At 43.1% G+C, this 26046-nt stretch overlaps 1 protein-coding gene across 1 annotated transcript in view; it reads left to right on the top strand.

Annotated features, from left to right (window-relative positions):
• Ssbp2 (single stranded DNA binding protein 2) overlaps window positions 1-26046 on the top strand; it is a 182578-nt gene that overhangs the window by 135315 nt on the left and 21217 nt on the right. Inside the window, exons 10-15 of the mRNA XM_023700977.1 lie at window positions 4684-4732; window positions 12929-12964; window positions 15071-15125; window positions 18606-18676; window positions 20738-20816; window positions 22946-22974. Of these exons, the coding sequence (XP_023556745.1) occupies window positions 4684-4732; window positions 12929-12964; window positions 15071-15125; window positions 18606-18676; window positions 20738-20816; window positions 22946-22974 (319 nt within the window). The remainder of the gene's footprint in view (window positions 1-4683; window positions 4733-12928; window positions 12965-15070; window positions 15126-18605; window positions 18677-20737; window positions 20817-22945; window positions 22975-26046) is intronic.

Here is a 26046-nt window from a genome sequence, read left to right as displayed (position 1 = left end):
CATGCACGTGTCTGTCTTCGTTTTTGCTCTGGCGGGGCCGCTCTCAGCCCGGCGGGAATTCTCCCTGGAGAGCCTTGTGTACTGCAGAGCTTCCGTGGGTAGAGGACAGAAAGCGTCAGCTAAGCATGTTAGACTTTCCAGACCCTCCTGGCAGCTAACGTGATGCAGCTTGCGCGGGGCTTTCTGTGTTGCCAACTTGCCCTCAGAGTCACGCGCGTGCAGGTATTTGCCAGTGGCTTTCCCTAATTCACTAGAGGGCCATTTCCTCACGTGAGCTCACGGAAGCTTCCCAGAGGTCGTTGTTCACATGGGTGTTTTCTCAAACACAGTTTATACCAGTCCCTGCTGTAATTATTTACGGCTCAGATTGGACAGCTCTGCTGTCAGTTAGTGTCATTAAAGACATCCTTGAGATAAGTGGCTTCGATGTATGCAGGGCGTGTTTCTTGGGAAGCTTCTGAACCCACTGTCATAGGGTGCAGTTTTGCCTGAAATTGGACATGGGTTGGACACCAGCCGGACACACAACTGGCAGGAGAGGGGAAGGAGAGAGCAGGTCAGCTGTCCCCATCACGTCTTCTTACTTTTAAAATAAAAATGGGCAGATATGGTCTAACTCTGCTTGCATTTCTTAGATGCTTGCCCTTTTATTAGTGGTTGGTACAAAAAAAGAATGAGTGGTATTTTGTGCTTGTGTCTAGAACTGAAACTATCATCAATGGGGTGGAGAAATACATAAAATTTACCTGAGATTTTCACCCTCAAGGAGAGCCTATGTTAAGGAAGTTAAGTAGGCATATGATCAACCCACGATTATTACTCAGAACATGTCTAATATCCTTCCATGTGCTACCCTACATTCCAGTGGCCATGTGGCTGACTTCACATCCACCCGTTGCTGCCAGGGCAGAGAAAGGGTTATGTTCATGTGGCTGTTAAGAAACAAGTAGCTGCTTCCAGCTGGCTCCTTTCTGGTTTTCTTTTGTGTCTGTACTGATGTGTGTAGGTACGAGTACATGTAGATCTCCCAAACTACGGAAACTAGAAATGAGGCTGAAATTTTTATTCTGTTTATTTTTGTTGATATTTGGGTGTGGGCTTCTCATTTAAGTATTCCAAGATATCTTAAAAGTTTTTCAATTCTGTAATATTTTACTAGTAATATAGTTTCTGGTTCTCAAAATTTTAAGTCTTAAAGACTATAATTTCCATTATTTGCTACTATTTTCTATACATTAAAATTCTTTCAAAAATAAAAATGTAAGTCCTTACATACTTACACAATTAAATATTTTCCTCTCTAGAAGCTTCCCAAATGTGACAACTAGAGAGAGTAACTAGGATATTAATGATGGCCCCAACAAAGCAAAAATGAATTTAAAATACAAAAAAAAAAAAAAAAGAAAAAAAAAGAAAAAAACCAAAAAAACAACCCACATTCTATGTCTATGGCACTCAATAGAGTAAGCCTAATTAGAATTCACTTCATAATTTGTTATCTGTAAAACAGAGGATGTCTGTAATGGGGAAAAAAAGTGCTTCAACTAATATCAATGGCTTTCTTTAGGTCTGTTGTTGTCACTTTATCTTTTACATGTTAGCCTACTTAAAAGTTGAAATAGAAAGTGGGCAAACATCAGAATGGTATTGCCTTACCTATGTCTGTAAACTGTTTTAAAATATTTGTGTGCTGGGAGGGAGTCCAGAGAGTCATGTTTAGCTGCCTCAGACTCAGTCTGTCATTCAGCCTTATTTGCTTTGAGACTGACAGGCAGAGCTACCTGGTCCGGCCTCTGAATCAGTTGCAGTCAATACTCCACCCAACAGCACCTGTATCCTTTCCTCGACAACTAGAGCAAAATGTTGATACTTTATTGTTAAAAAATATTGGCCATCTCCAAGAGAATAATTACTTTGACATATTTAATCCCATATGTATTTTAAACTCTGGATGAATTCCAAAAAGTTCAATTAAAATTAGAAATTTATTCTCAGTGTGTCTATAATTGGTATCATATCTTCAAAGGTAAAATCCTAATATTAGTTTAAGTGATTTAAAGTAGAATTCATAAGCCATGGTTCAAATGTAAATGTTTTCAAATGTGTTATAGGTTAAATTTTCAAAGAAACTTGAATAATAGTATATTTCTAAATTAATTGGAGCTGGCGAGATACCTCAGAGGTCTAAAGTGCCTGCTTAGGCAACGTGCAGGGACCAAAGTTCGATCCCCGACACCCCCAGGGAGGGTTGAGCTGGCCACAAAAAATAAAGAAATAATTAATTAATTAATTAAATTCTCACCAATTCTCACCGAAATTGGGGTGAAGTATTAACACATTTCCATTCCAACTTTCTATACCTTGTATTTTACAGAAACTAAGGACAAAACATTTTCAAAACATCTTATTTTATACCTTCCTTATTCTGTAGTGTAATGAAGTATGTGTAGTGATTAAAATGGGTGAATTACAGAAGAAAAGAAAAATTTTCTCTTTGATGGTCATAGCTGCTTTGATTCCATCAAAGTTAGCATCTTTGCTAGGAAATGCAGACTTCTGCTAAATTGTATTTTTCTCAGTGGGGGTGGTGGCCAAAGTACCATCAAGGCCAGGGCAAGTTGGAGGCCAGCCTGGAAAATTCAGTGAGAGCTATCTCAAAATGTTAACAAGTAAAATAAATAAAATTTAAAAGGTCTGAGCTATGGTTCGTCATTTTCTGGATTCAACCCCCAGTAGTAACACAGTTTTGTAAAATTTTCATCTTTGTTTTTAATTTATACTGGCCTAATTCTATTTTAAACCATACTTACATAAAAATTTCCACTCAAAATAATGCGTATGTAGATTATTTCCTCAACAATACTGATGGCCGTAAAAGGAGAGGGTGACAGGGCTGAAGTCACTTCTGTGAGCGCTGCCCTCCGCACTTTCCCCGTAGCCAGCGCTCTCTGTGGAAAGGTCTGCGTGCCACTTCCTGTTATTACACATGCGCAACATTAAAATGGAGTCTAGTACCAAGTTATAGCATATTGGAACTAGATGAGTATTTTTAGACAACTGAAATGCATGATGAATTTTATGTTACTTCTAAAATAGTAAATTGGCCTGTAGTTTAATGTTAATTAATTGAATAAAAATTTTATTTTAACATTGAATTTAGCATGTTCATTTATTAAAGTTTTTAAATAACAATGTATTATATTTAGTACATGTTATTTATACATCTATTTATACTTATTGTCATACTGTTTCAAAATTATGAGCTCATAACATGTTATCTTTGTAAATTTTTGCTATGATATACATATTTTTTCATGTTGTCTTAACATAAATATCTTCTAGTTTCTATACTGTGTTTTATTTTACATCAAACAAATTACAAGGCCAGGCCTTACTCCAGTGATGCTTCCCTTGACGGACACACACCGTTTTATTGTACTCCACGTCCCTTAGGACATCAAATCCTGGGAGTGAAGCCCTCGTAATCCAAGCAGTGTCACTGCCCTAGACAGCAGCAGCCCTGAGACAACAGGAAGGCCCCTCACCCACTGCCATCCGCCCAGCCCTCGTGCTCCCCCTGGTCTGCAAGTCAAGTTGGCAGAGCTGTGCTGGGCCTTCTCGCAGTTCCTGGGGACAGAGCACGGGCCCTTTCCCTGAGGGAATCCCGAAATAAAACCAGAAGCCCTAACTAGTCCAAGCAAGCATGGGAACTGTGATAGCTAACTTGAACAGCTTCTTCATCTAACATTTAACACTTTAGGCTTCAGGGTTCTAGGATAAGGGGTATAGATTTTTTTTTTTTTAAATCAAACTTTTCACTATCTTAATACTTAGAAGAAAAAGGAATTCCAAGTAGTCCGAATTCTAGATCAGCTGCCCTCATCTGCTTCTCCTAAGTCAGTGTTTATTCAGGAATGCTCGGTACTACAACATGAGAATAAGACCTTGTCTTAATTAACTGACCTTTTATTTTGTTTTAAAACGTTTATGTCCTTATCAGGTATGCAACACAAAACATTCCCACCCTGAAATGAAGCAATTTATTGGCATGCATTAGCATAAATGTACTTTTTTTCCTAAGATTCTCCTCGCCACTACATCAAACTAAAATTATGAAAACAAGAAAGTGACTCCCTCACATGAAGTTATCAGTGACTCTAAATGATAAATTGGCACATAGTTATATAAAGGAACATTTGATGCGACATGGTATTTTTGAAAAGGAGGTAACTTTAAATCCCCTTTATGTCCACTCAGTTATCTGTAGCTCTAAAGGGCAGTCACTGTGGAGGTCGATGGGGACAGATAAGGTTATTCGAGTGAGATGTAGGCGGCTCTTGTATTTATGTCGCAAGTTGTAGTTTATATTTCATTTGTTACAAAAGTACCATAATGACTTAGGTACATGTATGTATTGTTATTGGTGCTTAATATATTTATGTATAAAAATAAGAAATGTTAAAACTGGCCTTACCGAAAAGGTGTTTAATTTGGGAGAAAAACTTTCATGAAATGGTACTTTTTTATTTAAGGAATAAAAAAAGCTATGAAAATATAAAGAAAATAATTTCAGTTTTGAACTAGAATTGCATAGTAACTAATTTGTAAATAATATTTTATGATTAGTTGTATATGACTTACATTAAAAGCAGTGTAAAATTTCATTTATCTTATTATTTTTAGGGGTCCAGGTGGTGGCAGACCTTGGCCAAACCCAACAAATGCCAATTCAGTGAGTATCTTTTTAATTCTTGTTTGTTTTTCACTTTGTAACATTTCACAAAAACAGAAATGAGGCCAGGGATGTGGCTCAGTGGCATGAACGTCTGCCTGGCCAGTACAAGGTCCCGTTCCGTCCCTGGCACCAAAGAAAAGAAAATGTTGTTTTGAAAACATTAGAATTCATGCATTCACTTCTTTGTTCACCCAGAAAGAAGCTTTTTATATATATTTGTAGAAAACTGTGCGTCACTTTTAGTTATTTATGTTTTACTTCAAGAGCTACTGTACACATACCGTCAATGCCAGTTGAAGAATTTGAAAAATAAAGATGAGGGCGGCGGTGCAGGTAAACTGAACTGGCCTAGTCTGAACTTCTCTGAGAGCTGTAAGAATCCCAAGGTTGCCAGATATACTCACTGACGGGAGAGAATGCCGGGTTACCATGGTGACATGTCTGTGTCCCTCCCTCTGGGTCCCAGTGTACAGGCTGTGTGCTGTAGTGACCTCACCCTCCTGCTTCTGCTTTCCTGACACTTCGGGATTTCCCTTACGCTTTTGTGGCGGTGGTTTGACTGCACAGACATTTTTCTCTCGTTAGTGTCATCTAATGTCTGCAGGCTGAGAACAGAGCTGTCAGTCTTTGCAGTAACATGATTTCAGTGTCATGGCTCTGAAGGTCGTGATGCAGATGCAGAGGATGCAGAGGACTCCCAGGTGCTGGGAGTGTCAGGTGGCGCGCACTTCCCGTGCACATTTGACATCACAGCCACCTCGGGTGCTTTCAGGAGAGGACGTCTCGTTGCGTCCAGGCAGCATGGTGAACTGGGCATTATATTTTTGCTATGTTTAGGTATGCCTTACTCACAGGAATTATTTTGAGGTAATACAGGAAACTTGCAAGGATGAATTCCCATAGGCCCTTTCCCCAGAGTCCCGGGGTGCAGGCATGACACACCACTTCCTCCCTCCGTATAAACACACATTTTCTTGACATTTCCTAAAATTTTATCCCAAAATACTTTAGTTTGTGTTCCTAAAAATATTCTTTCTGAACTCCAAAGCAATCATCAAAATAAGAGAATTAACACTGATTTAATGCAGTTTTCTAATCTATAAACTTTCAGATTTTACCAATTGTCGCATGATATTTGTGAGAAGAGAGACCCAGTTCCCCTGTGCATCATCTACTGCATCCCTGCCCCTGATCCTGGGACCGTCGCGGCTGTTCCCTGCAGCCTGTGGCTGTCAGGCAGCCCCCGTGTTTGGTTCCTGCGATGCTAGACATGGGTCGCATAAGCTTGCGGGGCCCCTGCAGGAATAGTGTTGGGACTTTCTGGGGCGTCATACCAGGAGGCACCAACCATCTATCTCGTGACCAGCCAAGTTAATTTCGAACATTGGCTGAGGCCTTTCTCATCAGCTTTCTAAAACTGCAGAAGCACTATTTTTTTTCCTTGCCAGTTATTAACTCCAAACATACTTTAAAGCTGCCAGATGTGGTGGCACACACCTGTAATCCCAGTACTCAGGAGGCTGAACCAGGAGGACTCGATATGAGTTCAAGGACAGCCTGGGCTCCACAGTGAGTTTAATGAGCACATAGTTTAACTGACATAGCAAGACTGGATCTCAAAAAGAAAAGAAAAGAAAAAGCAAAGAATGAAAAGAAAAGAAGTGAACAAACAAAACTATAGGAAACATCTTGCTCCTCCTTGTACTTTCATCGAGTATTTTTGGCATCCACTGATGATTCTTACATGAATCGCCCTTTTTTAACCTGCTTGGTTACCAAGTGGATATTTTCTGTTCTCCACTCCTGCTCCGTGGTGAGTTGTTGCTCCTGCAGCAACGGCTTGTCTCTCCTCGCCGTCCTGTTCTTGTACAGATGTGCTCATGGAGTGCAGAGCGTTGTATTTAGTGGATGTAGGATGCTAGAATAGGCTGAGCTTTATAGAACCTGCAAGCCGGTCCGCCTTTCTCTCTGAAATGTGCCCTTAGTGTCTGAGCTCCCAGCTCTGCCCGAGTTGTCCCATCCAGCCTGAGCCCTGGAGATGGCCTCTTTTATATTTTATCTTTTTTACAAGAAATTATATGTGCTTTGAGATAGGGTCTTGCTCTGTAGCCCAGGCTGGCTGGCCCTGAACTCATGGCAGTTCTCCTGCCTCAGCTTACTGGGTGCTAAGATTATAGGCATGCACCGCATGCCCAGCTATACAGGAAGTTCTAATCACTATCAAGCATTTTTATTGAAAATAAATACTTCTTCTTACAAAATAGACAATATCAGCCAAACTAGATTCATTCTGGGAGAGAATGTTGTTGCACTGTGTGTTGAGAAGTCCAATTTTCAGTGTGACTTTGGATACATTTGGTCTGGAGGGTTCCAGTCAGTCATCTGGACCCTGGTTCTGTGTGTTTCCTAGCTGCATGCTGCTCATCCGAGCAAGAAGCCAGAGGAAGCTCCAGGTTTACACCAAGAGAACAAAACTCTTATCAGTTAAGCAAGAGAACTGAAAATAGCTGTCATGAAGAGTGTGTTGTACGTTGTCCGCAATCGCAGTCAGCGAGGCCCCTGCCGCGCCATGTGGAGTGATATAAGGGGATCGCTTGGCCAGGGAGGGGCGGCAGGGCCAGCGTGGCAGGCAGGAGAAAGGGCAGCCCTTCAAGGAAGAAAGGAGGTTCCGCAAGACAAGGGAACACTAGCATCGGCACTCCCTGTACGACAGATGCTCCCTTTCCAAAAGAGCACTAAAAAGTGGCATTTACTGGCTCCCCGCTAAGGAAAGCTGGAACCTGAGTCTCACTGATCGTTGGAAAACACCTCTCCAGGGTGGCCTGCTCCCTGCGATGATGCCGCTTCCTGGGTGGTGGGACTCTACAGTTCCCGATATTCGGCTCCTAATAGCAGCTCTTGAATTTCTCTCTAGCTTAGCAGATAAAGTATATGGCCCTTAATTTCCTCGTTTGTCAAAGAATTGATTCTTGTAGTTTTATGATTCTGACCTTCCAGGTCTGATTTTGCTCACCTTCTACATCTTCGTTTTTATCTTTCGTATCATCATAGTGGGGATTTTTAAGGAAGTACAGAGCAGTATGAAAGGGAGGATTTAAGGACAAAGAGAAAGACAAATCCGAACGTGAGTTCAAGTCTTTGCACCACAATTTTTTTGAAAATGGTCATAACACAGCAGAACTAGGAACGCGGGAGAAATCTGTTTGGGTGGATAGAAAAGGAGTTTGGGGTTCCAGATGTCCCGTTTCTCACGGCGTTCAGAGCACGGTCCCTATCACACTGCACACGCTGTGTTGTAATCGGAGGCCACGATGCTGACCCGCAGCCAAGCGCTGCCTGCGTCGGCCCGCAGGTCAGCGTGTGCTCCCTCAGCCAGCTGCTGCTGCTGCTCAGCTCAGTGGCCCTTACGGGTCTTTGTGTCCCTGCGGCCCTTGCATGATCTCTGGCCCCTGCTCTGTTAACCGAAATTGTCTTGTATTTTATAGAAAAAATAATATAAAGACCACTGGACTTGAATCTCTTTAGATCCTTTAGTCCAAGCTCACCATCTTGCCTCCATCAGAGAAGCGTTCCTCTGCGCAGCGCCAGCCCCTCCACTTTCTGTGTCCCTTCTGGTCGAGTCCCCTGCTTCTTCGCTCTTCCGAGTGAGCCTCCCCTCTGTCTCTCTCCACTGACTGGAACTTTCCTGCAGTGCTGACCCAGGACCAAACCCAGAGACCTTCAGCCCCAGGCCCACACCCGTGTGGAGCTGTGAGGGGTGGGGGCAGACGGCTGCTTCCAGGAGAGCTGCGGCCGTTCCCCTCCCCTCCAGTCCTACTCCCAGCCACCCCCAGCGCTAGGCCAGGAGAGCCAGGACCCCTGCAGGGGTGACTGAGGCTTCTGAAGCTGCCCCACCCACTGCCATGCCCACCAGGGTCCCCATCAGAAGGGTCCCAGACGTCACAGCCCAGCAGGAGAGCTCCCAGTGGCATCAGACCGACCTCTGCAGCATTTGGTTGCTGGGTTTTTATAAATGTCTGTTATTTATTTATTTATTTATTGCTGTGGTAGCATTTCTTTATTCTTTCATAGTGTCAATACAGTGCTCCTTTGGACTTTTTTGTTTTGTTTTGTTTTTATTTTATTTTGAAAAGCAAAAACAAATAGAAAAAAAGACAGAAAGAGGGTAACAGACAGTAATACATATGTGACACATTTCCAAAACAGGAATAGCTAATTAACAATGGTTGTTATATTATTGGACGATTTATTTTTGGGTGTGTTGTCTCAGAAGGCCATGGGACCTTAAGAATGAAGCCCAGCCAGCCATGCCTTGATTTTCCCAGTCGTCAGGCAGTGATGTTATCCACCCATTCTCAGTTGGTGATTCTTTTTCTTTCTTTCTTTGGTATAGGATCTTGCTACACAGCTCTGACTCATAGTGATCCTCCTGCCTCAGTCTCCCCGGTGCTGGGATTACAGGTGTGCGCCACCATGCCTGGTTTTGGTGGCCGTCACGGAATGCCTGGAGTTCTGGGGCCAGCCCGGCAAGTGATATCAGGGATCAAACCCAGGTCTTTGCACTGGCCAGGAAGGCACTTAGATCGCCGAGCTGTGTCCTAGGGTGTTGCCAGTTTTAATGTATTTTATATGGATTAATTATCACAAAATTCAGTGAAATTCTAGCTCACATATTGTCTCCAGGACAAAGTAGAAGCTTTTTAGTTAGAGCTATATCTTTAGTTCTGAGCTCAAACCATTTCTGGACTATATTTCTAAATGGCTAGAGAGCAGTCCCACCTCGATGTCTATCAGACCTGCAAAGGCCACAGCAGACCTTTCTCCAAACACAGCCTGACCTGTGTCCACTGGAGTGACCTGTCCCCCACCCAGCCCCACGCCAGAACCCCAGGAGTTAACCTTAGTCTTTCCTTCCCTCCTCTGCCAAGTAACGTGTGCAGGGACTCCCAAAGTGTCCTAGCCCTGCTTTTCACAGCGCCTCCCCAGCTCTTTCTTCTTCTCTTCTGACTTGGGCCCGGGCTCCCCAGCGCCTCTAGAGTCCTCTCCCGAAAACCGAAACGTGACTGTGGCTCCGTGGAACTCAACGCCTCTGATGCTTCCCGCCCACCTCCGTCCCAGCCCGGGCCGCAGCGTCCTCACTCCCCGAGAAGATGGCACAGCATTTCCCCAGAGCCGTGTGCCTTCTCCTGTGCTGCCCTTCCTCCCGCCATCTCCCCAACCCCTCTCACGCTCTGGGGGACACAGCCTCTCTCCTAGCGCTTCCCTCAAATGTATCTCCTGTACCCAAGAACACTCCACCCGGGGTTGTTGTGTTTTGTAGTTGTCACACTGTGTTATCACGCCCTCCGAATGACTGTCAGGAGTGCAAGGGTTGAGCCCAGCATGGTAGCCCACCCCTATAACCCCAGCACTGAGGAGGCTGAGGCAGGAGGATCATTGCAAGTTCGACCAGCCTGTGTTACGCAGTGAGCTCAAGGCCAGCCTGAGCTGCGTAGCAAGACCCTGTCTCAAAAAGACCAAAAAAAAAAAAAAAAAAAAAGTGTGAGTGTGAGTTCTGGAAACTGGGCAGGACCGGGGTTCGCGGTGCTGATTAGTCAGGTCACTAAGGAATGCAGCGTAGAAACAGTGTAACCCGACTTCAGGAAGCTTGCCTAGGGCCACAGGGAAGAAAGTAGGCAGCTGGGTAAGAAAGCAAAATGTTTTAAAGCACTGAAAAATTATAATTAAGTATTCTTGAAAGAGCCAAAAGGAAGAAAAATTTAAAATACTAAAGGTACAGGAACTTAAAAGGGGATGGGATTGTTGGGAGGAGCTTGCTTTAGAGAGAAGCAGAAAGCTTGCCTTTCTGTGTCTACCATGGATGAACAGATGAAGATTTAAATCTGTAAAGAACAGTGTTGAGCTGGAAATCACGGCACAGCGTGAACTTGGCTTCCGTGCGCAGCAGGAGGCCTAACTGGCCTCACAGGCTGGTCGCCTCTGCAGGAGAGCCTCAGATGCCCAAGGCTGAGGGGCTGCACCAGCTGCTGCGCACTGTATCGCGAGATCCGGGTCTGGGAATGTGTCCCCCAGAGGTGGGCTGCACTGCCAGCAGGGCCTCCCGCCCAGGCCCACCAAGGGGACTGAGCTTCGGGGCACATCGTCCCAAGCCCAGGGCCTGCACAAAGCCGCGCCAGACACCACCGCGGTGCGTGAGCACATAACGCGCGGTGCAGAGCATGTTTGGGGCCTAGGGAAGCATCTGCTCTACACAGAAAAGCTGGCTGAGAGGTGCTCCAAGAGATCAGAATAAGCACAGCAGGCGTAAGGTAACAATTTCAGGCGCTGGAGAACAGTGGAAAGCTGCTGGGCACCAGAGAGCCGCCCTAATCCCAGGCCAGCAGAGAGAGCCTGGCCAAGCAGGCACGGGTGAGTCAGGTGCAGGATAGCGTGTGGGAGCCCAGAGTGCTGCAGGCAGGGTCCTGAGAGCAGGGGTCCTTCCTGTCTCTGTACAGGAGGCTGCAGCTATGCATCCGCAGAAGGGAGGGCAGGTGGCCAGGCACAGGCTGTGCACTGTCACAGAGCAGCTTCAGGTGATTACAGGCTGGGGGACGGGAGCCGGCCACAGTCCTGGGCACAGCAGCTGGTGATGGGGAGGGCAGCTGCCTGCGTTGAAGGCTCTGTGAGGCACCGCTCAGGATTCTGTACCGGGAGTTGGCCAGAGAGTCAATCTTATGGACGAGCTTACAGGAAAGAACTCAATAAGGACAAATGCAGTCATGGTTTGTGGGGTGCAGGAGCTAAGACAAGGGTTTCTCTGAAGCACCCATTTTATTGGGTTCTCAAACAAAGGGAATGGATAGCTGAAGTAAAGGCGGGAAACTGAGCAGGACCTTGGGAGGTTTAGGTCGAACACTTCTTCAAGCAGCAAGTTGTGGCAGTGGAGAGAACTGTCCTGTCTTAAGGTTGACAGTTTCATAGTCCTTGAATCCTTTGAGAGTCGCAGCCCTCCTTATCCTGTCTGCAGACACTGTGCTCGGCAGCCTAGCCCTCAGCCAGCTCGGCTCCCATCAATCCTGAGCTACAGACAGCTCAAGGAGGAAAGAGGCGAGTGTTCTCTGTCCTCACATGGAGGAGACACGCGATGACTGAGAGCTCCGTGCGCCTTCCCCGGTGACTCTGGACATGAGCGGGGTTCAGCCACCACCACAGGGCCTTGAGGAACGGGGTCCATGCTGAAGGCAAAAGGATGGCAGGCCAGGAGGGAGGGAAGATTTGCGGGCCGCATGATGCCAAGTAGGCCACACCGGAGTTTTCAAGCAGAGGAGAGCCTGGCTTCGCGTGCGTCGTTACTCTTGCTTGTTCTTGCTTGTCGTTACTCTTGCTGTTGGTGGCTTAGTGACGTGGCAGGAGCTGGGTGGTGGAGGGCGTCTTGGCACGGAGGGTCCTCCATGCTCCTGAGGACCCTGACTCTAGGAGAACTAGCCAGTGGGCGTTTTCAGGAAAGGGCAAAACAGTGTCTCCATTCCAGTGAGTAGGTCAGCTTGTATGAAAACAGGACATGCTTGCGTTTAACTTTCCCTGTTCATATCCATACTCAGAGGCTTATTTTTAAACATTATTCTTCTAGTTACCAATTTTTAAAGTATCATAGCACCCCTGTGTTAACGGCCTCTCGTCCCTATAAAAGAGCTTGTTGAAGAGCTTGATTTGGAAAGAAAAGGGGGATTTGTCGCCCGCATATGGTCCCTGTTCTGCACTCCCCTGCCACCTGGGCCGGGCAAGGAAAAGTGAGGGCAACATCAAGCCCTGCCCTCGCAGCAGGAGTGTGGGGAGCTGTCAGTTCTTTAAGGGTACATGGTCTAGAAGTTGTGTCTATAAACCCTACTAACTTAGGACGTTGTGGTGTCTTGGTATTACCTTTTTAAGTATGTATCTTTATTTACAGAACAAATCATTGGTATTGAGCAGTGTATACAGCTGACCCACAGCCAGTGTAACTTCAAGCTGTGATGGTCTACATTCCTTTGTCTGATGGTTCGTTTTTTTCTTGTAGATCAAAGATAATGTGCAGTTATCTAATTATCTGTCACTTATAACAGCTGTAAATTCCTTTATCTTTTACTGTCCTTTGTGATACTTTGAGAGTTGATAAAGCCAGCCCCATGCCATCACATGAATGAAAATCCGTGTCTTATCCTGTTCATGTTCCAGATACCCTACTCCTCAGCCTCGCCGGGGAATTACGTGGTGAGTGCATTTGGGTGTGCTTGCTTGTAAGAGCTGATGCTCCGTTTTATTGGCTTGGTGAAATAGCTGTCCAGATGTTAAGAAGAGCCCCAGAGTATTGGCCACGAAGTGAACATCTTGAGTCGTTTTGTCTGTCATCCTCAGTACGTATGCCGATGTTCGTGAGCGAAGCAGTTACCAATCTGGCCAGAATTGCCCGGAGAACTACGTTTCCCTTCCGCATACATTTCGCAAGGCAGTGCAGTGCTCTCTAGAGCCAATCGCAAGGAGAGAATCCCGGTCACAGGAGGCCGACTGGGGTTGCAGTTCCTCTGGAGAATACCCCCACGCTCCCAGTCCGCTCCTCCCTGAAGGCCTAGGAGACACTGAAGTTCCTCCCAGTCACAAAGCGGCTCTCGCAATTTGGAGAGATCTTTTAGATTAGCATTCTTAGAAACTGAGAACATCTATCTTTTTCTCATTATTATTTAACACCTGCTAAATTTTTCCAGAAATTCCTATAGACCTGAAGTTAAATTAACAGTCTTCATATAAACTCCTGAACTCACAGATGTCCTTGTCACCCTCAGCACATGACCCTTAAGGCATCTTAAGACCATCATAAGGAATGATGTGTTATGGTATTTATGGGAAAATGCTAACAAAAATGCCTGGGTACAATGCCACAAGGAAAATCTGTCCTGAAGGAGATTTAGGCGGCATGGGCCACTGGAGTAGGGAAAAAGTGCGTGAGAAGCCGCCGAGATCCCCCACGGAGCAGCATGCTGCTCGCTGGCAAGAAGCGCCCCTTGCCCTGGGCCTGAAGACGCCACGTAGCCCTCCGAGCGCGAACATGGACACAGTCTGGCCGTCTTCAGTCTATACGACTGGTTTACAGAAGTCACTAAGGAGAAACCTGATGAAAATACAGACTTTCATTTGAAAGGAAGTTTAAAGTGTTTATGAAATAGCAAATACTTTTTTAAAAAAAAATTTATTCATTTTAATGAGAAAAGATAAAATAGCAATGAAACAGTTTCAAACAGGTTAGTAAGGTAGTTACAATAATGAATACATTGCACATTGTCTTCGTAGTAGTTACTCTCTAGAGGACAGGGTACAGACATGCTATCTTGTCTAAGCAAAGTTAGTATAAACCTTTCTTCTCATTGAACTAAGAGAAAGCAGCTGTATTTCTGTCCTAACTATCTTGCATATACATATATGCTGTACATATATTATTTGACATAATTAGTAGGTCATGTTTGCATACTCAGAATAAAGTGAAAAACTGGTCACCTAAGAGTTAACATGAAAAATCTGAAACCCATCCCCGGGTTTCCCACGGTGGTGTCCTGAGCAAGTCCCCACAGTCCACTGCGCTCTGCCCGAGTTCGAAGGTGAACCTCAGTGTCAGGAGCGTGCAGGGAGCCACCGCCGCAGCCCTGGCTCGCCGATGGGGCCCAGAGAACAGCGCTGGTGTGGTTTTGTAAAATGCCAATCTCCCAATTCACGTTCTTTGGTTTTTAAACATCTTTTTGGTTTCCTATAAATAGAACCAGTAATACAAAATGTAAGGTAATTGCAGGAAACTAAATCACAAGAACACAATAATTATTTCTATTTTATGGATTTGTAAAGCTTCCATTAAGTAGTTTCAGCTTAACCTCATTCCACCTGGTGTGGTGAAGTCATGAATAATAAATCTGTTTCAGGCCCATTGTTTTTGGAAACTTGTCAAAACAGCCTCAACATAGATCAGTTAAATTATGTTATAGAGGGGCTGGTGAGATGGCTCAGTGGTCTAAAGCACCTACTTCGAACAAGCTTAGCAAAGCACCAGGACCGCGGTTCTACCCCCAGCACCACATGCCAGCCAGCCCCGCCCCCTGGTGGGCTGAGCAGGCCACACACACACACACACACACACAAATAAATAAATAAAATTTAAAAAAAATTACGTTATAGATAACATTGGAATGACTTTGTAAAGAAAACAATAATGGAGAAAAGAGTTCCTTCGTTTAAAAAATTTGGATTGTTACAGAGATAAGTGTAACTTGGGTTCTGTGTTTTCTTTATATTAACGAAGTGCCTTATTTCTCCTGCCATCTTGTAATCATTTAGGGTCCCCCTGGAGGTGGCGGGCCACCCGGGACTCCTGTCATGCCCAGCCCGGCAGGTACGTACAGCGGCCCGACTGCTCACGTGCACACACGGCTGAAGAATGAAATCACGAAAAAGTCATATTCATTGTCTCACAAAAAGTTAAAGAAGTTAGGGAGAGGCAGCAGGAAGGAAGAGGTAGAGTCCTCAAATAATGATTTTCTAGTTACTTCTTTAGAAAATTTCTATTGTGTGGGTAACAGATTTAGTCAGTATGCAAACTGTGTTGATTTATGTGAGTTGTCTAACAATTTATCTACTCTAAAGAGTCCTTGAAACCAAGAAAAGATCCAAATCTCAGATTAGCCCATTCTTATATAAGTAAGACCCTAAATGCACACACATCTGTTGGGTTTAAACTAGCCGATCAGACCCATTACATCTATCATCTAAGATGCATATAGGTGTGGTCACAGTATTATTCACCCTGCATGTCTCTGTGAATTTACTGATTAATAAATTTACTATGTAGTAGGAAAAGTTTTTTTAAATCTATATTAAAGTCTATTTCAGTATATCCATTATCATTTGACATAATTATTTCCAATAACTGTATTCTTTCTCCTTGAGACTTTAATATAGACTATGAAATGTGTTTGGAGATTAGTGATTGGAGCTGAAATTGGCAGTTGTTGTAGAAAGTGCTCTGGGTGACGTGGACTCACGGAAAAGCTCCTGCCATGGGTCTCTCATAACCGTAGTACTAAAAATGACTGTAGATACAATCCAAGATCATGTGCAGGGTGCCCATTTAGTATACCCAGTAGTGAAATAGGAGACACAGCCTTCAATCCTACCCCAACTAATTTTATGACATTTGATATAATTAAAATTGTCAAAAAATTTTCAGTGACATAGAAAAATAAATGCTCATGACTCAATTATATGTCGTGTGTGTGTGTGTGTGTGTGTGTGTGTAGAGACAGAGAGAGAGCAGAAATCTAAGAACTTAAAAAATGGCAAAGCTATCAGTGATGACTGCTTGCTGATGAACTAGATGGCAAACTTTTATAAGCAGAATAATTTTTAGTTATATTTTGTTGCCCAGTTCAAGCATCTAACTAGTTTGTTGAAATCTAAGTCATATGGATATTTTAAATCCAATATCAGTAAACATACCAGTAAATAACTTTTCAGTAAACTTTTATGGTGTCTTTTATGGCACTCTCATTAGAAATGAAACAATTCACTGAAGGTGGGATTGTGTGACACTGGTGTTTGCACTCTTAGGCTGTGACACATTAATGTAATCTATGAAGGAAGCATGTATTAACAAATCCTTCATTCGCTCCAGGAGTAAAGTCTATTTGGACAGTCTTGGACACTTCAGGGCATAAATAATCTTACCTCTTCCTTTTCTCAAGTCAGAAATTGCCACCAGTGTGCCTTCCTAGCATTTCTGTATTTTTTTTAATATATTCGTCCTTTATCACAGTTACTCTTCTAACAGTAAGCCAACAACCCCAGCACCAAAAAGTGGTGCAGAATATGCACTTTCTTACAAAGGAAAAAATCCAGACATCCCCTTGGAAATACCACCCTAAGCTCCTACTCCTGTTTTTCTTTTCAGGTGAAGTTATATTCTCCATTGGTCTTAAAAGTGATAAATTTATCAAAGTTTGCATATTTAAAGTTTACAGACCATTTTTCCTTTCACAAAGAATGCAGCTATTTTCTATAGTTGAAAACCAGTGTAAAGGTTTCATTTGTTCAAAATGCTGTCCGAAATGTTCTGAAAGACAGCTTTTCCTCATAGAGTCTGCCCCCTTAGTTAAGTACACCCGAGACGGCAGTCCCTGTCCAACGTGCCGGGCGGTGGGGCCCGGCGTCTTCCTTCTGTCAGCGAGCAGTGGTAGCTGGGCTGGATGCCAAGGCAAACTCAACAAATAAAATCTTAACCAGAATGCAAGATGGGCGCCATTAGTGGGGAGCCCTGCGTACCCCAAAATGTCAGGATACAGCTGTGGACGAGGCAGCACTTGAAGGGGGCCTTAAGAGAGCAGAGTTCAGCTAGGGGCGCTGGAGAGGGCAGGTTGGGAGGGAGAGCACAGCGCAGCCCTGGGAAAGGGAGCCTCGCGCCTCGGGTGGGAGGCCAGCGGCGCAGGCCTCTGCCCAGGGCCGCGCCAACTGCGTCAGTGCTGCCGCCACCCTGTCACCGGCCGACCCCGAGGTCATAGCCTGCCAATGACGGGGCTCCGCCTGCATAGGAGATGCGGGTGCAGCGAGGTCGCCGGCTTGCAGAGGTCAGCCGTGGGCTCCTGCTGGCTGTGAGGAGGCGGCTGACTCCCGCCTGCCACGACGCAGCTCAAGAGAGCATGCGTGCTTCGCTTCTGTCTCAAGTCAGTGCAGCGCGCATCTTACGGAATACATCTTCTGTTCAGAAAACATCGATGTACTACTGTATTTAAGAAAAGTGAACAACTGTAAGAAAATGAGCTATATTTCAAAGTTGATATTTCCTTACTGTAAAAAATTAGCCTTTCAAGGCTGGCCAGATAGCTCAGTGGATTAAAGCACCTACTTAGGCAGATGCAGGGACCAGGGTTCAGTCCCCAGTCCCCAGGGAGTGTTGAGACAGTGATGGAGACTGGGCATGGTGGCACGCCACTGTAATCCCAGCGCTTGGGAGGCTGAAAACAGGAAGATCACGACGAGTCCGACCTACGTAGTGAGACCCTATAAACACTGCACTAACTACATTTTAAAAATTAGTCTTCCACTCTAAATTTTACATCATAAAACCACACACTGAGACTTCACTAAAATTAGATAATAAATAGGAAATATGAATTTTTTAAATACTAAAAAAGTTACATAAATTTTCATTAGTGTGTAAATTTATAATGAGTCAAGAATAAAATGAAAAACATCCAAATTTATTTGGTAAAGAAATGTGGCTTTTACTTTCATTCCAGCAGGACTAGTTCTAATTTCTTTCTTTTGGAATTAAACCAAGATATTCTACCATAGCTTTTTTAAAAGACCTATTTTAAAATTTTCTGTACATGAAGTTTTAGGAAATACTGAAAACTGAAGAGGTACTAAATCTAGACCTAAGAGATTTTGGTCTTATACTTGCAGGGCATTGCTTGGAGAAGTCAAAGTCATAAACAATCATGATTTATTTTAAAAAGAAAAAATTACTGTAATTTAAAATTTTTTCAAGTGATATTCCTTAGATCTGATTTTTTTTGAGGAACCAGGGATTGAACTCAGGCCCTTGCGCTTGCCAGGCAAGCACTTATTCTACTGAGCTATTTCCCCAGCCCCCAATCTGATTTTTTGAAGTGGAGTTTTTCTCCTATACCTGATTTCAGACGCATAAGTGATAGTTTGTGGTCAGGAAGTGATGCACTGTTTCCAAGCGTTAGCAAGGCTGCCTCAGGTGCTCCCGCCTGCTGCCTGTTTGCATTCTGACTGGCTTCAGCTGTTATTCCGGGATTATGTGGCTGTACCTTGTACAGGAAGATAATAATCTAGTAATATTTCATTTCAGATTCAACCAACTCTGGAGACAACATGTATACTTTAATGAATGCAGTGCCTCCTGGACCCAACAGACCTAATGTAAATATGCTTTTGTAAATGTGTTTTGAAGACTTTCAACCTCCAACTCCATTCTGTTTCCTGAATAATGTATAAAAATTCTATTTTATTATCGAGGAGTTTATTGGAAATCAAAAAAATTATTGATATGTTGGAGACTGAAAATGAATGTATCACACAAGATTGTCCATCAATATAATTTAAATATGAAACCAAACTTAATTACAAAATGTGGATCTTTCATCTTATTCTACTTCAATGCTTATATTAATACTATTTTTAAATGAAAATTATATAGAATCATTTGTTTTGACCAGGTTTTAGCATAACTAAATTTTCTCCATTGTAAGTTTTTTAATGTTAACCTTGAAAACAGATTGCTGGATGTGTTTGTTTTTCTCTGGATTACAAAATGTAGGGTTTAAATACGGAGCTGGGAGAATTCTCTGGAAGAACTCGCATGCTTGCTCTGAAGTATTTGGTTGCAGTTGTTTCCCACAAAGCTCCCAGGAAGTGGTTGTTTATGATTTAGGGGCCACGTGTTAACAAAATTACTAATGACAGAACAGTTACTAGATAATCTAAATATAACTATTACAGAGTTAAACTAATTTCATTACATTAACTACATTTTTATACATTATGTAACTGTATTAAATATATTGTTTTATGTTACTATAGTTATACTGATGTCCGTGAACAGTAGCTATAGTAAGTGTGTGACACCACAGTGCACACGTGCGTACAGAAGAGCTGAGCTGAAGAAGAGTGCAGAGTAGTTTCTATGTAGTCAGCTGCCCAAGTCTGTCACCCAGAGTCTGAGGATCTTCTGAACACCGCGGGGCCACCCAAAGGGCCACGCCCTGCACACCCCGGCTGTTGGGCTCTAGCTCGTTTCTGAACCTCCAGCCAACCGGTGCTTTTGATAAGAGCTGAATGGCAACATGGAGTTAGGAGTCATCCTCTTTGATTTGTCAGTGATAGGTGCGTATTCTAAGTCGTTCACTAAAAGCCCACACACTTTTAGATGCTCAGTTTTAGGCAACAGAATTGTGATTCCTCTCGAAAAGTGCAAATAAGCACACGAACGGCGCCTGCGCAGGTGGCAGGAGGCCACCATGTCTCCACACATGGTGCCGTGCAGGCTTGTCTGCTGAAGGTTGTTTCCCCCACACCACCTGCATGCATGCACACACACACACGTGCACATGCACAAGGACACCACAGTCACTGTTTTGCACCATGCTGCATGGAAGAAATCCTCTGTGTAGAAGAAGTTTAAAGAGAAAATGTTTTCAGTAGGTTACCTTATCCTAAAAGTGTGATTATTTGAGATAAGGTGTCTTCACACTGGCCCGGGGTTTCCTCAGAAGTATTCTAGGGAGGTAAAGAGAAGCCAGCGTGGGCAGGTCATAGGCTCCCATCCCCACAGCTTCCGTGGCCCATCTTCCACAGCTGCTTCATACCAGGCTTCCAGCATAAGATTTCACTGCAAAGAGAAGAGAATCCACTTCTGTACCAAGCATTACATGCAGTTACGTAGACTGACACAGCCAGCCTGCCAAGGTGAATTGGCTCCATTCAGCTATCCAGAGGGGCTAGCTGTTCAACCTGTACGATGACACGACTTAGTAAGTCCACTTGAACAAAGACAGATGGCATGCTCAGAAGAATGTTAATGTTGGCAGATGCCATCGAGATCTTCTTCCTCATAACCCAATACTTACGGCAGCTTCTAAGAGCTGCTCACAGTTTATGTAGAAATTGCCAGAATCAGGCGAGAATGCCCCCCCTCGTGTCTGCCCTGGAATGTGTGCTTTCTAGCTAGGGATATCTAAACAAGAGACACTTAGGTGTAGCTGAAGTTTGCCCTGAGTGTCAAGAGCGTAGAGACAGTGAGGTCGAGGGATGGGCAGCCCAACTAGAGAAGCTGTGGGGCGGAAAAAGATCGAATATGTACTGTTATCTGAACATGAAGAAGCGTGCGGTTGTGTCTTATGATCATCAAGACAGCTACTCGAGCACTGAGATACAGCTGCTGGCAACACGGTCATCACGCTTGTGTTCCTCACTCTCCAATAGTTTCCAATGGGCCCGGGCTCGGATGGTCCCATGGGTGGCTTAGGAGGAATGGAGTCGCATCACATGAATGGCTCTCTAGGTAAGGATTTTGCACCTTCCTTCCATGTGTGGATGTTGCAGGGTGCGATCCCTCATCTCCAGCTATGGCAGCTTTTACCTCAGAATATTAAGGGGCGGCCTCCTGGCCACGGGCACATCTTCTGGGACTCGGGCGTGCGAGGGCTCGGCCTCCTCCACAGCCACAGGTGCTCCCTGCTCCTGTCCCGGGCTAGGTGTCCTGGGCTCGGAGGAGACGGGGCACGGTGCTCGCGCCGTGCACGCTTCCCTGGAGCACTGCAGTATTCCCAGCTGGCTTCTTTGTCACCAGCGGTCTGGGGATGCAGTCCGGGTAGAACTTCAGTTCTCTGCCGTGTTCCTTCTCGCTGCAGCGAGATCCATGTTCTGGATCTGAGCAATTCCACTGTGAGACAGCGTGGCCGACACTCTCCTCATGATAGCGCTGATTTCATGAGTTACTGAGGTGTGAATGCATGCTTCATTCACAAGGCCTTCTAACCAAAGAAACCAAATACCTGCCAAGTGAGTAGAGGCTTTACAGTAGTGACAACAGAGATGGGTGGCATCAAATTGGCTGGGTCACTAAGCACATGACAGTGATGTCCTAGCTCATGAACATAATTTGTTCCATGACTTTGGAAAAGATGTGCACGTTTTTGTTTGCGTGGTAAAGATAGCTGTGTCATCTTTGTCACCCAAGCCAGAGTTTGGAAATAAAACCAAAAATATCCCAAATCCTTCTGTTTGTGAACCAAATTGTTTTCAAACAAAGCGTTCATGAACCAAAGCACCCCTATATTGTTAGGCAAAACAAATGCAAAAAAAAAGAAAAATGTATCTTGTTTGTACATGTTTCAGTGGTATGACCAGAAACTAATGTAAAAATTGCCAGTGGGGATAAATGACCCTTTTATAAAGAGTCTTTTACTTAAATTGAGTAAACTATGCTTATGGACAACTTAGGTTACATATAGATTGCAATCCCCATCCAAGGTCAGGAAATGCTTCCAGCTGATATTTTGAAAATATGTATAACTTCGGGAATCCAGAAATTATTTGCAGCGCATTGACTGACTTCTTTCCTTTTAAAGAGCCATCCTTCATCTGCCTACATCTCCAGGTCTTGTTTTGTTGTCACTGACCTGCACAAACTGCGGTAGCCATTAGTCACATGTGGCCATTTAACTTGGAGTTAAAATACAAGGCCCAGTCCCTCCTTGGCCAGGTCACAGTGTCAGGTACCAGGCGGACTGAAGGGCTCTGCACTGGGCCTCAGAGATGGGCTCCAGCCTCACACGGTTATGTACAGCCTGTTCCAAAGTGGATTTCAAAACAATTCCCTTCCCATCCTTTCATTTGTAAAATTAGTCACAAAAAGATGATGTCTTGACGTAGTCAGAAGGTTCTCCATTGTTTTATTCCCCAGAGTAGAATTTCAGGGTTGTTTGCCATGTGCTTGGCCCGCGTCTCATGCCGCTCTATGGTCAGTGTTACTGTACATATTTACACATGACCTGGTGCAGGCATGCAGTTAGCAGTACACATTAATCATGGTAAACACTAACTTTATTTGTGATGTTGTTTAAATGCTATCTTGTTAAAATATTAAAATTATTTGAAGGAAAATTATTAAAAATAATATAGTTTGAAATAAACTAATATTCTTGCAAAGATCTGATTGTTACTTAATGTATAGATCAGTTTCTTATGAGATAAAAGTAATACTGATTATTCATTTTTCCAAGAACAAATACAATATTGTATCTTGAAGGCATTTTTAGTTTTTATCATGTATATTTATTGCTGTCAATTTTTTAATATTCTTAACAATACTTTGCTTTTTGTTATGATAGTAAATTATGGTTCCAAATAATGACATACATTACTATACATGTAAATTTTCTGTTTTATAATTTGTGAACATATGTGTAGGTATCTACTTCTTTGTAAATTACATACATGTTTTTAAATTTTAGTTAAATAGGGTGCATAAACGATCTCAGATGTTTCCCTTTCATGACTGTGGTAACAATAGTTAAGGCAGAATTCCTTTCATTTGCAGTCAGATGAGGCTAATTCTCTTTACAGGAGTAATTTCTAAATGATGCTATTTCTAACCTAATAAACAGCTTTCTTATTATATTTTTTTAGGCTCAGGAGATATGGACAGTATTTCCAAGGTAAGTGCTGTGTATTCTCTGTTTTATTTTTTATCTGTGTCTTTTCTATATAAAATTATCACCAGAATTATTTGAATGAATATGTAACTTTATGATTTTTTTTCTAGTATAGAAGATGGAAAGTAAACTCCAGACATGAGTAATGGCTCATGTAATGACTCTAGCTTGGCATGCTAGAGTCAGTGAGCTTCAGGAAAAGGGTCTTTTAGGAGGCTCCCTAGGCCTGCTAAGATTCACATACTTACCATATTATAGGTGATGATTGGCACCCAGGCAATAACCAGCCTAATCTCATTGTGATATTACATATTTGCAAATTAGACTGACAGTTTAGGCAATCTTTTGGAAATGTAAAGATGTCTAAAGCGAGTAAAAGGTTGAGAAAGTGGTTCTCTCGTTGTTAAGGGCACTGGACTTGGACATTCGTTTGGTCTTACAGGCTGTCACTGCACAAGGTTGATATGTGCGTCATTATTCTTATTCCCAAACTAGAGTGCGAAAGTAATGAGAAATTATCTGAGCATAAGTAGAAAAGTGTGTGTGTCTGCATTTTTCAGTTAATCCTTTGCTAAAATCTTATATTTTTCAGAAGAACAAAACCTAAATATTTTTTAGGTCATGATGAATCTAAAATAGCTAAGAGTCAAATATATTTAGAATGCTAGATAAGAACTAATACTTATTAGCTAGCACTGGAATGATTCTCTTAGATGTCTGCTTTTTATCAGTAGAGTTCATTAAAGCATGGCTTTTATTTCTGTTTCTAATTTATAGTCATAGCAATGTAAAATTCCTGATGCCAAGGAAAATAAAGTAAGATTTATTGAGCTACAAAATATTTCCCTTAGACTTGAGCCTGAAAAACTAAATTTTGAACTGTAATTCTGACATTTAACCTACCTGTACCACCTGGGTGGCTGGCCCCGCGGCCCCTGGAGGTGCTAGAAAGGTTTCCAGGGGTACTGGCAGGCTCTGCGGAAGCGCAGGCGGTCAGCCCTTTCCCAAGTGGATTCCCGCGTGGTCTCCGGAGAGCGGCTCGCTGCAGCGCGGCCATCGCGGGTGGTTGCAGCAGCCAAGCGCTGGGCTCTGCGGTGACAGCCCCAGCCTCCCCTCTGAAGGCACGCAGGTGCCGGCCCACACAGCGGGCCCCTCGGCGCTAGGTCTGCTTGCCAGGCCTCCGCTAAGAGCGTGGGCAGCGCGCGTCCGGGCGCGCGCCTCCTGACCTGCGGAGGTGTCCTCGCTGTGCCCCACCCGCGTCTCCCCCGCCGTCCTGCGCGCCAGCAGCGTCCGTGCCGTGCCCAGTGGCCGCTGGCCTTGGCGTGGCCCTGCACACCGCGGAGACGCGGGGCCTGGGAGCGCGCACTGCGGCCTCCCGTGGCCTCCGAGGCTCGCCCCTCTCTGGATGCAGACGCACCGCGCTGCTGCGCTGGGCTGCGAAAGCAGAGCTGCCCGGTGCGGGGTCTGCTCGAGGCCCGGGAGGGCGGCCCCGGCCAGGCGCGCGTGCCGGGCAGCGAGGGGACCCCGCCGTGCAGCCCGCCAGCCAGGCCCGGGCGCTGCCTGCTCTGCGCCCCAGCCGGAGCCTCTCCGCAGCGTCGCAGCCCCCTTTCCTCCGAGTCTCCCATTCACGCCCTGTATTCCAGCTTCTCCTTCCCCAGGTGTACTTATTTTTTTCTCATTACTAACTTTATTGAAATTCAATAATAGTTATATAGCAAATTAAAAATTATAGACAAATATTGAAATGTAAAAGATATAAGATGTAGACAGTGAATTTTAGAAAAATATTTCGGAAATTAATATATAACATGAGATTAATTATAAATTGCACATTGTAAAAAATTATTTACAAACTTAAATGAATATAACAATAAAAATTAAAGTAAACATGAAGAAGAGTTTATAGATCAGTCATATAATAGTTCACTCTGTGCCAAAATCAAGAAACTTATATTTATATAATTAACTTATAACTTATATTTATATAATTAACTTATAACTTATATTTATATAATTAGAATTCTCAAAGTAGAAAGGGGTAGGCAATTAATATTTAAATATTTAAAATTTATGAATTTAGTTAAAATTATAGCACCATTTTTCCAAGAAAAATGAACCTTCTTTTGCACAAGAAATATGAATAAAATTATACCAAGATACACAAAAATGAAATCATCCAAAACTAATTGTAAAGAAAAAAGCTATTAAAGCACATACATAGAAAAAAAAATTAGCTGTGGAAGAACAAAATTAAATAGCATCTTATTCCACATTAGAAAAAAAAAAAATCAAGTGAGTAAGAAACTAGACTTACTGATTCAAAGGACTAAAAAAAAAAATCTGTCCTGACTGAATTTTACACTTAGCAAACATACTTTGAAAACCAAAAATAAAATATTTTCCACTTATACAAACTCGAAATATTCTAATACCTCTAGATGTAGCATATAGAAAGTAACAAAGACTATAATCCAGAAGGCAAGAGAAGTTGCTTTTATGGTCCTGGATAAAGAATAAAGAGCTCTGAAAATGGTAATTATGCAGGAATATGTAAAATATAATTATATTAGACAAACTCCTTTAAAAGGTCATTGAAGATTTCCACAAAACACTATCAATCTTATGTCAGGTTATATACATACTTTTTCGTGTGTGTGTGTGTGTGTGTGTGTGTGTGTAAAAAACAAGAAAGAACTAATATAAAGTCAATGGAAAATGGAAATACACTTTTCAAAGTTTCTAATACTAGGAGAGAATATCATACCATATCTTATAAGTAGATTGTAAGACAAACAGTATAAATCATAAAACAAAAATTAAAATTAAACAATATTGGAAAATTAAATGTAAATTAATTCAAAATTAAATTAACTATTTCAAAATAATATTGAAAAATTAAAATTGAATTGTGAGTCCAACTAAGAGGCCAGAATGTAATATATCATGTGTACAAATCTGTGATCAATTCAGAGTACTCACATAGTATTTGATTAGGTTAATATATATAAAACTATCAACTAAGAAAAAGTTTTCATGATAGTAAAGAATTACTAAGAATAAAAAATAACAAAAGTA

This window comes from Octodon degus, unplaced genomic scaffold (assembly GCF_000260255.1).
Source record: "Octodon degus isolate 3935 unplaced genomic scaffold, OctDeg1.0 scaffold00129, whole genome shotgun sequence".
In the NCBI taxonomy this organism is placed as follows: domain Eukaryota; kingdom Metazoa; phylum Chordata; class Mammalia; order Rodentia; family Octodontidae; genus Octodon; species Octodon degus.
The sequence above is the reverse complement of the archived record's forward strand: the minus strand, read 5'-3'. Positions and strand labels throughout refer to the sequence as shown.